General features: G+C 46.0%; 1 protein-coding gene across 1 annotated transcript in view; it reads right to left on the bottom strand.

Annotated features, from left to right (window-relative positions):
• Positions 1 to 257: 257 nt before the first annotated feature.
• Positions 258 to 12,700, bottom strand: part of LOC147640386 (uncharacterized) — a 55,318-nt gene continuing 42,875 nt past the window's right edge. Inside the window, exons 2-3 of the mRNA XM_086779979.1 lie at positions 801 to 934; positions 258 to 680 (exon numbers count right to left, since the gene is read on the bottom strand). Of these exons, the coding sequence (XP_086636105.1) occupies positions 417 to 680; positions 801 to 934 (398 nt within the window). The 3' untranslated portion in view covers positions 258 to 416. The remainder of the gene's footprint in view (positions 681 to 800; positions 935 to 12,700) is intronic.

Genomic DNA, 12,700 nt, shown 5'->3' with positions numbered 1-12,700 from the left:
CCAAAACAGGAACCAACCGAAGGAAAACAAGCATGTGTAAGCAGTGGGTAAGCTCTATTAAGGAAATGCAGTATCAAGAGAGAAGAGGGAGTATAAAGGTCCTTGCTACTGAATTCAGAGTGGTCATAATGTGCTTGTTCTTTATTATGCCCCACATGTCACTAGAACTGTAATTAAGCAAAGGCCCATCATGCATCTTGTGATCAAATGTCCTAAAAACACCACCACCTTTACACGTAGTAAAACATGACACAAAATTGCATTGGAAAGCCAACAACTATGCATTGAAACACCAACTCAAGTAAAATAATAATTGGGTTTTGTAAATTCCCATAAAAAATCACCACCTATGTTCATACCCCTTCATCCCAGTAACCTGCAGCTCATAAACCTCCAAGACATTGCATCCTAATGCACTAAGTCTCCACTTTGGCAGGTGTCGAACTTTGACAGTTCTTGAACAAAACATCTGGCGAGAGATGCTGATACACCGGATGAATCTTTGGGCCATCATGAGGGTCCACGTGCACCCATTTTCGACCACTTTTTCTATTTTTCTCAAACCGGACAAGTCCTGAAACCATGGCAAAAAGCGTGTGGTCTCTGCCAATGCCAACATAATTCCCAGGATGAAATCGTGTTCCACGTTGTCGCACTATAATATTTCCTGGGATGACCTTCTGTAGGGGTAAAAAATTAACACATCATGTGTTAAGGTAGCTCTAGTACCAAATGAAAACACAAAAATAAGATGCAACGTTACAAGCACCAAGCTGCAAACCAACATTAAATCATCTTACCTGGCCCCCAAACTTCTTCACCCCGAGGTTTTTCGGCTTGGAGTCCCGTCCATTGTTTGTAGAACCTCCTGCTTTTTTCGTAGCCCACCTTCTGAACAATACACCGAAACCTCCAGCATTCCCTTCCGCTACATCTGCTCAACCAGAAATTGAGAGTAAATGCTTCAGCACATTTAAAGCTTAAAGCACTTGAAGGATCTTCAACATGGCCTCTGATAGTAGCTCAAGTGTTAGAAGTTGATGTACAGGCAGCTCCCGGTCATATTTGCCAAGCATTTCGTACCTTTAGGGGGTGTATAAGTGCCCAAAAAATCTTTTATGACATTCCTTCTAATATTTTGACAAACCCTCTAACCTACTCTTAGAGGGTCATTGTAACCCAAGTCAAAGTCAAGCTCCTGAAGACAATCAAAGAACTTTTGTGTGGAACTATATCAAAAGCCTTGGAAGGTCCACAAAACATAAATACACTAACTCACGTCTACCTTGAGCTGCTCAATAATTGCCCTCAAAGTGAATATAAAGTCCAAAGTGGAGTAGCTACGTCTAAAACTAGCCACAGCCCTTTGGCTCTCTCCCTCCATCTCTGCAAAAGAGCTCTAAGGCATGGGTCTTAGTCATAGTATGGCTCACCATGATGGTTCTGTAGTCGCTTGGTTCCAAGTAAACTCCAGCCTTGTGAATAGGCATTATGGAATTGATAGACCAAGCTAGAGGATAATCCTAGCACACCTCCTCATTAAAACGATGAGCTGAGATAGGAGCGATTATCTTCCACCCATAAGCAAAAAACTCTGTTTGCTCATGGTGTTGAGCTCTTCCGTTATGAAGTGTCAAAAAATGGTCTCTCACATATGATAAATAAAGAGACTGTAGGTCTTGGTATGTGTGAGAGATCTAGTGATGGCTGGTTGGGAAATTTTGGGAGTGCCTCCATATATTGACTCCATACATGGGGGTCTGTGATAAGTGTCAGAAGATGCCATTTATCAAGGGTCCTCCAACCTTTCGCTTGAATTATTGCTGAGAAGAACACCAATAAAGTATTCCACCCGCTGCCTCAAAAAAGCCCTCTTCTTTCCGAGGAAAAACCACCGTCGCTTGCTCTTGGAAATGGTCATCTGCAACTTGGGCTAAGATCGGTTGTTGATCACCTTCTGCTAATAGATTACTTTAGTTGTACAAACAAATCAATGTAATTGTTAACAGAAGTTTAGAGTAGGATACCTGTAAAGAGATAGTGCGTTTTTTTCCCAGAAAAAAAGATAGTACATTTTGCAAGTCTTCCGTATTTCACCTCTCCATTCACACCCATTGCACCAGTAGTCTTGACTCGTGCAATGATGATGAGGAGCTTTTCCTTTGTGGGGTCTCTACCCACTCTCCAAGAGCTCTCCACATCATGAAATGTGATTCCCATCTTTTGTTCTAGAACTTTTATATCTTCCATGGGAGAAGGTCCTTGAGGCTTGCATTCCTCTTATCCTGTTGAAAGCTTTCTTCAAGCACTCTCCACATCATGAAATGTGATTCCCATCTTTTGTTCTAGAACCTCATATCTTCCATGGGAGAAGGTCCTTGAGGCTTGAGGCTTGTATTCCTCTTATCCTGTTGAAAGCTTTCTTCTTTCTCCTCTTTTCCTTTTACCCTCATGTTGGTGGGTGCAGGAATTTGCTGGTTGATAACTTTGGTCTGTTCCTCCTCAGTTTTCTCTTTCCGCTCTTTCACAACATCACTTCACTTAGATTATGCAACCTTTACTACCTCCTACGCCAGCCCTCCAATGTACTTGGACTGCTCTTCCTCCAACACATTGAGCTCTTCTTTGAACTGCGCTACTACTCTATCAAACTCAGCCTGTTGATTGCTTTTTGAAAGTATGTATGCTTCATTTCCACCCCCACTGAGGACGTGCTCATCATCTTGCTCTTGCAATGAAATGTTTGTTTTTGAATGTGCTACAATCAGTTGCACTTTCTCTAGTCTTTTCTGTAATACCAATTTTTCCTCTTGCAAAGCTGTTATATCAGCTTCCATATTTGTGATCTTTGTTTGTATGTTTGAAAGATCTCTTTAAACATCAGGAGATTCTCTCTCACTGCGATACCAAAGGTGATTTCTGATTTTGCTTCCCCCAATTTTGTGAAGGCACCTTCAAGTTTTTTCCCAACACATTTCCCAACTTTGGGGACCAAGAACTTGATGGCATCTTGAGAGAGAAAGAAGGAAAAGCAAGAAAGATTGCATTAACTTCTACGAAAGACCCGAAGGATCTATGAGACCAAAAAGCTGTTACTTGTGATCCAGATCCAAAAGTAAATTGGATGTCAAGACCACATTAAAAAAGTGAAAGCCTAGCTCCCAATAAGATAGACGGGGCCATTGTACCGCCTAGACCCTATGCATACACTAAAGAAGGCAGCAGAAAAATCTCGTCCCCGGAGTCCAAACTTATAATATGACGTTCTCCTCATGAGGTCTTCTTATTGCCTTGTAGGTGAATCCAGTTTTGTTTTGCATAGTTATTTGTTTTAAAAAAAATATGTCACATGTTCAATGCCTTCTACGTCGTGAATTGAATATTCATGACAGTGGGTTGAATATTCATGACAATGTGTAGAAGTGTTATACTTAGGTATTGCTCACTCACATATCGTGGTTTGTCCATATGCCGTGATTTTCCCCGAGGGGTGATGTGGGCACACTATCGAACCCTCTAAAGGGGTGGAGAGATGATACCAAGACCATTGTATCCACAATATGACCCATGCAGCTTATGGGTGGCTATGGAGGCCTAGACCCAGAAGGTTGAGGACTGTAGACCATGGTCACCAGAAACAGCAAATGGAAACAGAAACGGCACCCCCTCGAAAACGGAAACAGAAACCGCTGGGAAACGAAAACGGCACATATACTTGATAAATTAAATTACAAAACCAAAAACTAGTAGCCGTTGTGGATGCCAAGGCCCAACCTAGCCGTTCTGGAGGCAACGAGTACTGCAAGTAGCGCAATGGGCAGAAAGCGAAGGTGTGTGTGGGCTGACTGCAACGCAACATGGCGTTTTTTCAACAGGCCAGCGAACAGGTTTTTAATGCCAACGAACGTTTTTTGTAGCAGGCCAACTAATGTTGCATTTTTTTGTTTTTTTTATGCCACGTGCCCAGCAAACAACGGGCCAAGCAACTCTGCTTTTTTTTTCCACTTTTTATGCCACGTGGCCATCTGCCCGTTTCACCCCATTACAGCCCGTTTCCAAGCAGTCGGCATGGAGAAACGGCGTTTCCTCGTTTCCGGGCGCCATTTCCCCCGTTTCGTGTGACTATGTTGTAGACCTCTTACGGGAGGCTAGCCGGATGCTGAGCTAGTTCCAGAAGCTAAGGTCGTAAGGGAACTTATAGCAGCTAGACAGTTTACCAGTGGCTTGATGATGGCCATGACAAGAAACTTGGATAGTGAACATGGTGGTATCTTTCATCTCTCATTATATATAGGCTGGACTCGCCTGATGCTAGGTTTTTCCACAAGTTTGACCATGTCCTGGTGATGTGCGATGCCAAGACCAAGGTCTCCGGATGCTTCTAAGCCTTTAGATTGGGATGCTCTATATGCCTTTATGGATAGGCAACCTCGAATAACCCTGCAGGATGCAATGCCAATCTAGGACAACAAGGTAATGGATCTTCTTGGGTGTCTTGAGCATGGCAATTTTCAAGAGTTGTGTGAACCTCTGAGAATTCTAGTCAAGGTGATTCTAGAGCTAGCTTGTGCTTCATCACATACTCGTGATGACCAAACCAATGTAAAAGCTGCCTTAATTGTGCATGAGAGGGATGAGAAGATTGAGAACTTCTCGATTAGATACTCAATTGTGCATGAGAGGGATGAGAAGATTTTTGTTGGACAATAGTGATTTACTAACTTTGTGACAATTTTGCATGAGGATGCCACAAAGATCAAAGATGCTCCAAGGTGAGCATAGTTCCTCCACGGAGGAATCTAGTGCTCCATAGGTGAGCATAGTTCCCAGAGGCATTTAGTGCTCCATAGGTGGAAGAGATTCCATGGAGGCACTCAATCCCTTGATTCTTGTAATCAACGAGAAATCCACCTGTGTGGCACATAGAGATGGTGAGATTCATATCCTAGTGATTGGTAGTGAACATCTTGTTGAGGAGGTTGTGTGTCTATCTTCAGGGACACGCGAGTGGACATTGGAATGGACAAATAGTGGTCTAGAAGTGGAGTTGATTACTTTCTCCAAGGTTTGGTTGAACGTTAAACCTTTAGTTAATCAAATTTCTTCTCTTGTAAGAAATTAAACTTATCTCATGAAATCGTTTGTGGATGAGAAGGGTCTTATGAAGTCCCAGAGATTCAATCAGTTGTGTCTTAATAGGACAATTGTAAGAACTGGTTGATAGGATCTCTCTGTTTCCAAGACTTGTTCTATTGTCTTGGCGAGTATCCGAGCATTGTTGAGATTCCAGTAACCACTAACATGAGGTAGCTATTGTGTAAAACTTGCCTTGAGTTCACACCCAATATAATGAGGTAAAGAGTAACTTGAACTGATTTGTCAATGACAGTTGGTTGAGACACGCTACTTACCGTTTGCATTTGGAGAGCAAGCAAAATCCAGAAGTGCTTACTACCTTCATTATGGATTGGCTAGGAATGCAAGATGACTCAAGGACACAGGCCTTTTAGGCCAAGATTTAAAGGTAACCTGGGAGATTGTTCGTTCTCTACAAGCAAGTTGCTTCAACGAAAAATCCTCTTCTACCAACCATGAGCACAGGTAGGATGGAGCAAATTTTAGATATTAGTCGCCAAAGCATCAAATACAGGTTGCTGATATGCAAAATGCAACACACGCACACCCAAAAAAAAAAGTTTTGAAAAAAAAATGGCATGGCAATGGTGACGTTGCACTAACATGTGGCAAGAAAGAAGCACAAGGTCACCTTACATGCTTGGAATGATGCGACTGTCAGAATACACAGCAGATATGAGACAAACTGCTAAGAGCACAACGTAGCAAGACACCAACAATGAAGATGAGCAAATGCAAGAGAGAACCACCAGCCTAGAAAACACTGAACTGTGTGGAGAAGAGCAAACGCAGAAGAGAGAGAGAGAAGCTGTATGAACTATGCTCTATATACAAGATCCGGTACTACACATACCCAATACAATAGGTGTGAGGGGCCAGGCCCACTATATATATGGTCCAGGCTGCTGGTCGGCCAGCCCAAAACAGGCCGACAGCAGCCCCATATGCTCACGACCCAAAAACAGCAGTCAGCCAGGAAAAAACCAAGTCAGCCAGCACTGAACATAGTCGGCCAGACCAGAAAATAGGTGGCCAGCATCTACTGCCCCACGACCACCGAAAACAAGGGAAAATACAAGGGAAAATAGGGGGGGAAATATATATATATAGGTCATAGTCCACTAAACTCTAGGGTTACCTGGTAGCACGACTTGCTCTCCCCCCCCCCACCCCCTTTGCCTGCTGCTCTTGCCCCCCCTTCCTTCTTCGCAGCTGCACCTGCCCCCCCCCCTTCTTCTTTTCTCCTTTCCGTAGTTTCATTTCGCTTACCCTTACCTCCCCCTCTCCGTGTATGCGTAATCCACCCCGCCCCTTGGCCCTTCGCCGCTTTTTCTTTTTCTGCCCCCTTGCCCTTCGCTGTTTTTTCTTTTTTCTTTTTTCCTTTTTTTCTTTTTTTTTCTCTCTTCTCTTTCTTCTTCTTCTTCTTCTCTCTCTCTCTCTCTCTCTCTCTCTCTCCGTACATGGTTTCACTTGCTTGGCCTAGACCTAGACAGGCTTCCGCCATTCAGATACAGTCTCGACGCTCCTCACTTATACTTATCACGACACCAGATCAGTCAGGTCATTCGTGCGGACCTGCTCCAGCTCTACACATTCCGTACATGGATCCTCCCCACACGTTTGCTGTGAAGATGGCTGCATACCGCAATCATTTTCTCAGGATCTCGGACGAGGGTTTCATTGAGCCTCTAGGGTACATGGGGATGCATCTCTCGCATGCACTCAGGATCTCTCTTGGACAGCTTAGAGTTTCATCCCCCACAGATTGGAGATTGAGGTAGGCAGGATGAGACGGACGAGGAGAGGCAGGAGAGTCAGCAGACAGGACCGGACATGCTCCATATGTGACATGGGCAAGGTTGAGACAGAGGAGCACTTCTTATGCAGATGCCCAGCGTACTATGAGATCCAGGAGAGGTTTCACTATCTCTTTAGAGATGGCTTTGGCCCTATTTCCAGGGTCATTGACTATGAGGATCGCTCTATTCGTTAGAGAGGCTTTCACTCTCAGAGACAGGAGACTTAGACAGATGCAGGGCCACCAGACTCAGGATGCACGAGAGACCCGGGAGCCAGACAGCCCACCAGACCACACTGAGGCTCACAGGGAGGATCCACAGATTCCGGACCCGACATGGCTGCAGAGACCACTGTTGTACCCAGGAGGATGCACATATGAGATGATTGAGCAGAGACACATAGAGCACCTACATAGAGGCCACTACAGGAGACTAGCCTCAAGACACCAGAGGACATTACGGGCATTCAGACAGAGACACCTCGGGGGGGACCCTCCATTGTCGCCTACGGATCGCGGGCTCTCGAGGGACCATATTATCCACTTGATCCAGGGAGGAGAGGTGGAGAGGCACGACTTCTTCTACTATTATGGTGCACCTGACGAGGAGGCCCAGCCCTCATGAGTACCTATATGGCATGACATGCTTCTCATGATGTACACTTATAGCATGCTGCATAGCTTTTTGATTTTCATTTCAGTTTCAGTTCTAGTTTCACACATTTCAGTTTCATTATGCTTTCCGATGAGGCTCCCGAGCGCATCGACTTATGTATTCATGTATGTTCGACATGTGTCTCATGGACCCGTCATGGTCCTTCGAAGACAATAATAAAATTTCATTACATTTCTCTCTCTCTCTCTCTCTCTCTCTCTCTCTCTCTCTCTCTCTATTTCTTTCTTTTTTCTTTTTTCTTTTTTCTTTTTTCCTTTCTCTCTTTCTTTCTTTCTTTTCTTTTCTTTTTCTTTTTTATCTTCTGTTTCTTTCCTCCTCCTCCTTTTCTTCTCTTTTCTTTTCTCTTTTTCCTTTTTTCTTTTTTCTTTTTTCTCTTTCTTTTCTTTTCCTTTATGCACCCTCCGCCCCTCCCTTTCCTCTCTTCTCCGCCATCTCTAGCCCGTCCTTGTTCCTCTGGCAGCGCCCTCAGGTTGTGGGTATTTCTTCATTGTTTCGGCAAGTTTTGGCCTCTTTTGGTCTTCGCCCCCAAGAGGACTCCATGGCAGCCGCTCCGTCTCCCCCGACCAAGGCTATTATTACCTGCCTTTCGTTTTCCGAAGTGGACCTGTAGCTTCTTGCTACCATTGTCGCATCCCTAGAGGCCTCCACTCTAGTATGCAAGATTGTCAGTAGCCACCCCATGCGTGGCCTACTCAGAGATCATCTTCAGGCTATCCTCCTAGGTCTGCCAGCAAAGATCGCAAATATTCATCCTTTGGGACGCGGCTACTACCAAGTTGAGTTCGGCTCACTAGCGGCGTCTAATCTTGTCATGCAGCTGAGCCCCATTGCATTGCGTACAGCCCATGCCTTCTTTGCACGGTGGCAGCACAGCTTCGACCCACCATCTGACCCATTAGCTGGAGTTTCAGGCTTTCCCATGACAGTCTGCTTTCCAGGCCTCAAGAAGGAATACCTTCCTCTTCTCCCAATGATTGGTGGTGCCATCAGGAGAGTGATGGAATCCCCCCCCACCGCTGCCTCGGCCCTACACAAGCAACGGGGATTCCATCTCTCCGCATTTGTATTGCCTCGCCGGTATAGTTGTCACGGTACGAAAATACGATACCGTACAGGAATTTCTGGTACGATATGAAATTTTCGGATCCCGTACAATAAAATACGGTTTTTTTTTTACACTTACAAACTATGGAGCTTGAAGCTTGAATGTGAGGGAAGGTTGGGGGGGAGGGGGGGGAGGGGGTTTGGAGAAGTCTACAGTGCTTGAGGAACCAGAACATGGAGATGTGTCTCTCCCAGTTGGATCTCCCAATTATCTCCAAAAAAGAACCTGCATGGGTAATGCAATACCAAAGGTCTCCCACTGTAGCGTTTATGACTAAGGGACCGTCCTTGCACAAATACGAGCAGTGCATCTAGGGTGATAGGTTTAGGGACTCCTCTCTAGATCAAAATGGCCATGTCCAAATCTTCTCCCTCGTACATAACTTGAGGATCTGACTGTCTAGCCTACCTATACCAGGGATCTCCAAGTGATGTAGCAAGATTCTCTCATCCTACCAATCATGTGTACACTACCAGTCTACCTTGCCAGATGTTTTAGGTCTCTCAGCAACCCCATATGGAATACTCAATGGACACGAAAGTTGCAAAGTACTGCAAGCATTTGGGATCTTCGTTAAGCAAGACTTCTATTTTTTTTTAGCCCCAAAAAAAAAAACTCATACCATACGATATCGTACGGTATCGTACCGTACGAACCGTATGGTACGAATGGGTTCGTACAAGTACGAGAAACAACTATGCTCGCCGGATTCTATGCCTCACATGATATCTATTCCTAGTCTTCGAGGCAATCCCATCATGCAACGAGTGGAGTATTCCGACCTTCAGGCCAATGCTTTATTCGTAGATAGATGGGTCATCTGGCCAGAGTTTGCCCTCAGCATCAGACTAGGCGACCGCCCCCAGTGGTTCCCCCTCCTACTTCCCACTCAGATCCTCATCAAGGGGCCGAGGGAGGAGCAGGTTCCAAGCCGCAGAGCACCAGGTTCCGACCATGGATGACCCATCAGCCAGAGAGTGGCAGACGGTTGGCCCACACCCCGATCGCCAGCCGAGCACCAAAGCTAAGCGTCGCCGCCGTGCGCGCCAGGCCGGCAACATGCAGGAGGATTTGGTTCTATCGGAGAACCATTTCAAGCACTTATCAAAGCACCCGCCTGCAGACGGTGGGCCCCCTCCAGTCACAGAGAGGATCCCCCCCCCCCCCTCGAGGTGGCGGCCGATTCCTCGTCGCGACTTCTCCTCTAGCCTTCAGTGCCCAGTGGGGCAAGTTGACCCCACCCTCACTTCGTTGAGCCTTCCCCAGCAACCTTCCTCTCCGATGGATACCTCTTAGCAACATCCCTGTTAGCACATTCATCCCCAGTTTCTACCCATATTTGGTGTCCCTTTTGGTCCCTTTTCATGGCCCTTGATTGTGGATTGGCCACCCCTTTTTTAAATATTTTTCTGGGATTTTTCCTAGCCTGGATGTATTTTCCCCAGTCGGCCAGCTACATCATGTCCAGTCGGCCAGTTTATCACGTCCAATCGACCAGCCCCTCTTACCTATAAATAGGTGGGCTGGCCTCTCACTTTTCCAACTTGCCTAGTATTTCTTTTGCTCCCTCACTTATGAGGCACTTTCTGTCTCTTGCTTGGGACTGTATCACTTCAGTATTTTCAGCATGGTTGCTCCATGTCTCTCTCTCTTGCACTCTCTGCTTAGCACACTACTACTTATTTGCTTCCGCTCTGTGCACTCATTCATGGTATCATCACTCCCGGTTCAGCGATTCCCTCTGCTGCCCCAGATTGTGCCCTATCTACTGTCCCTTCACCTCTGCGTTTTTCTCAGATTTGCAGCCCTCTGGATGCTGCGTATTCTGGACAGTTGCTGCTGATTGCTTTCCCTTCACTTTGGCTTCATCGCTTACAGCCTGAAGGTATATTTTCATCAGCGTTTTCTTCCTTCTTGGAGTTTGGAACTAGGCGGCCTGTTTTTTCAGGACTGCAGCCCCTCTTTGGCTGCGTTTTCTCTCCAATGGACATTCCCTTTTGAAGAGGGGGTCTTGTGGTGGTTCTTGCTTTGGTGGCAACCTTGGTACCTGTGGTGGACACTCCTTCCGAGATTGTGCATATTTCTGAGATTGAGCCCAAGCTTTTGTGGCTGCCCCGACTACACTTCATATGTTCTCTGAGTCTACAAAGTTGGATGGTTCCAACTACACTTTGTGGAAGGTGAAGGTGAAATCAGCCTTGCATGGCGTGGATCTCCGGGATTGGCTTGCCAATGCCACCCCTCCCACCCTTGCTTCCGGTGGTGTGACTCACGCACAAATTGATATTTGGCAGGCGAATGGTCGTCGTGTTTTCTCCTTTCTGATTTGAATTGTCAGGTTTCTGTTCTCTCTCATGTGCGTACAACAGATTCTGCACATGAAGTTTGGAAGGCATTTGCAGATCTCTACGAGATTAAGTCTCCGGGTCGGATTTTGGCGTTGGAAAAGCAGCTTATGAACTTGTCAGTTTCTGCCTTTCCATCTTTATCTGCTTTCATCTCGAAGATGAAAGATCTCCGAGACGAGCTTGCTGTTTGCGGCAAGGATATCTCTACAGAGGATATGGCTATTCCGAGGACAAGAAGTACTTCTTTGACGTTCTATACATTCCAGATTTGGCATTTAACCTTTTGACAATGAGTGCTCTTACAGCTCAAGGTGCGGAGATGATCTTCTCTCGTTATGAGATTACCATTCGTGATAAGGAGACTGGTAGCATCTTGGCTCAGGGAGTCTAAGATAGTGGTCTGTACAAGTTGACCGCCCTGCTTTCTTCTGGTTCTTCTTCTGCTCTTTGGCATGCTCGGTTTGGCCATTTGAGCTATCAGCTTCTACAGCGAGCTTCAAAGGATGGGTTGGTTGAGGGTTTACGGACCATCAAGGCCCCATCTTTTGCTTGTTCCTCTTGTTTACAAGGGAAGCAACACCGAGCCGCCTTTCCGAAGAAGGCGACACAGATCTTCGACATCACTTGCTCTTGTTCATGCAGACTTATGTGGTCCTATGAGTACCGCGTCTTTGAGTAAGGCGTTGTACATGCTCGTGATGGTGGATGACTTCTCCGAATGTACTTGGGTCTTCTTTCTGAAGTCCAAGGATGAGGCTTTTCAGCACTTTTGTGATTGGAGAGTTGAGGTGGAAAAAGAGACTGGTTTCTCGGTCAAGGCTCTCAGGACCGACAGAGGGGGTGAGTTTACATCCCAAGAGTTTCAACAATATTGCAAGACCCATGGCATTCAGAGACAGCTTACTACAGCATATACTCCATCACAGAATGGAGTTGCAGAGAGGAAGAATAGGACCATTATGGAGATGGCCTGTGCTATGCTTGAGCATTCTTCATTACCTCGACGTTTCTAGTCTAAGGCGGCTTCCGCTGCTGTCTACATTCAGAACAAGTCTCCTACTGTTGTGCTTCTAGATAAAACTCCATATGAGGCTTTCCATGGTGAGAAGCCCTCTGTTGTTCATTTTCGTGTATTGGTTGTTCGGCGTATGTACATGTGCCTAAGGAGCATCGCTCCAAGTTGAACTCGAAGTCTCAACGCATGACTTTTCTCGGATACAGCACTGTGTCCAAGGCATATCGTCTTTATGATCAGCAGGCCGGCAAAGTTGTTGTGAGCCGTGATGTGGTGTTCGACGAGACTCCTGCATCTTCAAGGGGGGTGGTGAGCTTCTTCTTCCTCCGCCGCCTCCTCATAGGTTTATTGGTTTGCAAGTCCACACTCATTAATAAGTGGCTGGACAACTTATAATGCGTTCGCATTTGGTTGGACCAAAATTAATGAAGTCCAGACAGCTTATGGCCATTTCCCATTTGGTTGGACCTAAACTTATAAAAACAGGACAAATGGAGCACTATGGGCTGGACACCTACCTGGACACCTTATGGGGACACATGTCAACCAGCATGTGTACCCACCAGGCCCCTGAGGGGCTCAGGCTAGATATCGGTTCGCCTGCTGATTTGGCGCCTGCGTG

The sequence above is a fragment of the Cibotium barometz genome, chromosome 3, assembly GCF_041138505.1.
Source record: "Cibotium barometz isolate CiBa-2024 chromosome 3, ASM4113850v1, whole genome shotgun sequence".
In the NCBI taxonomy this organism is placed as follows: domain Eukaryota; kingdom Viridiplantae; phylum Streptophyta; class Polypodiopsida; order Cyatheales; family Cibotiaceae; genus Cibotium; species Cibotium barometz.
The sequence above is the reverse complement of the archived record's forward strand: the minus strand, read 5'-3'. Positions and strand labels throughout refer to the sequence as shown.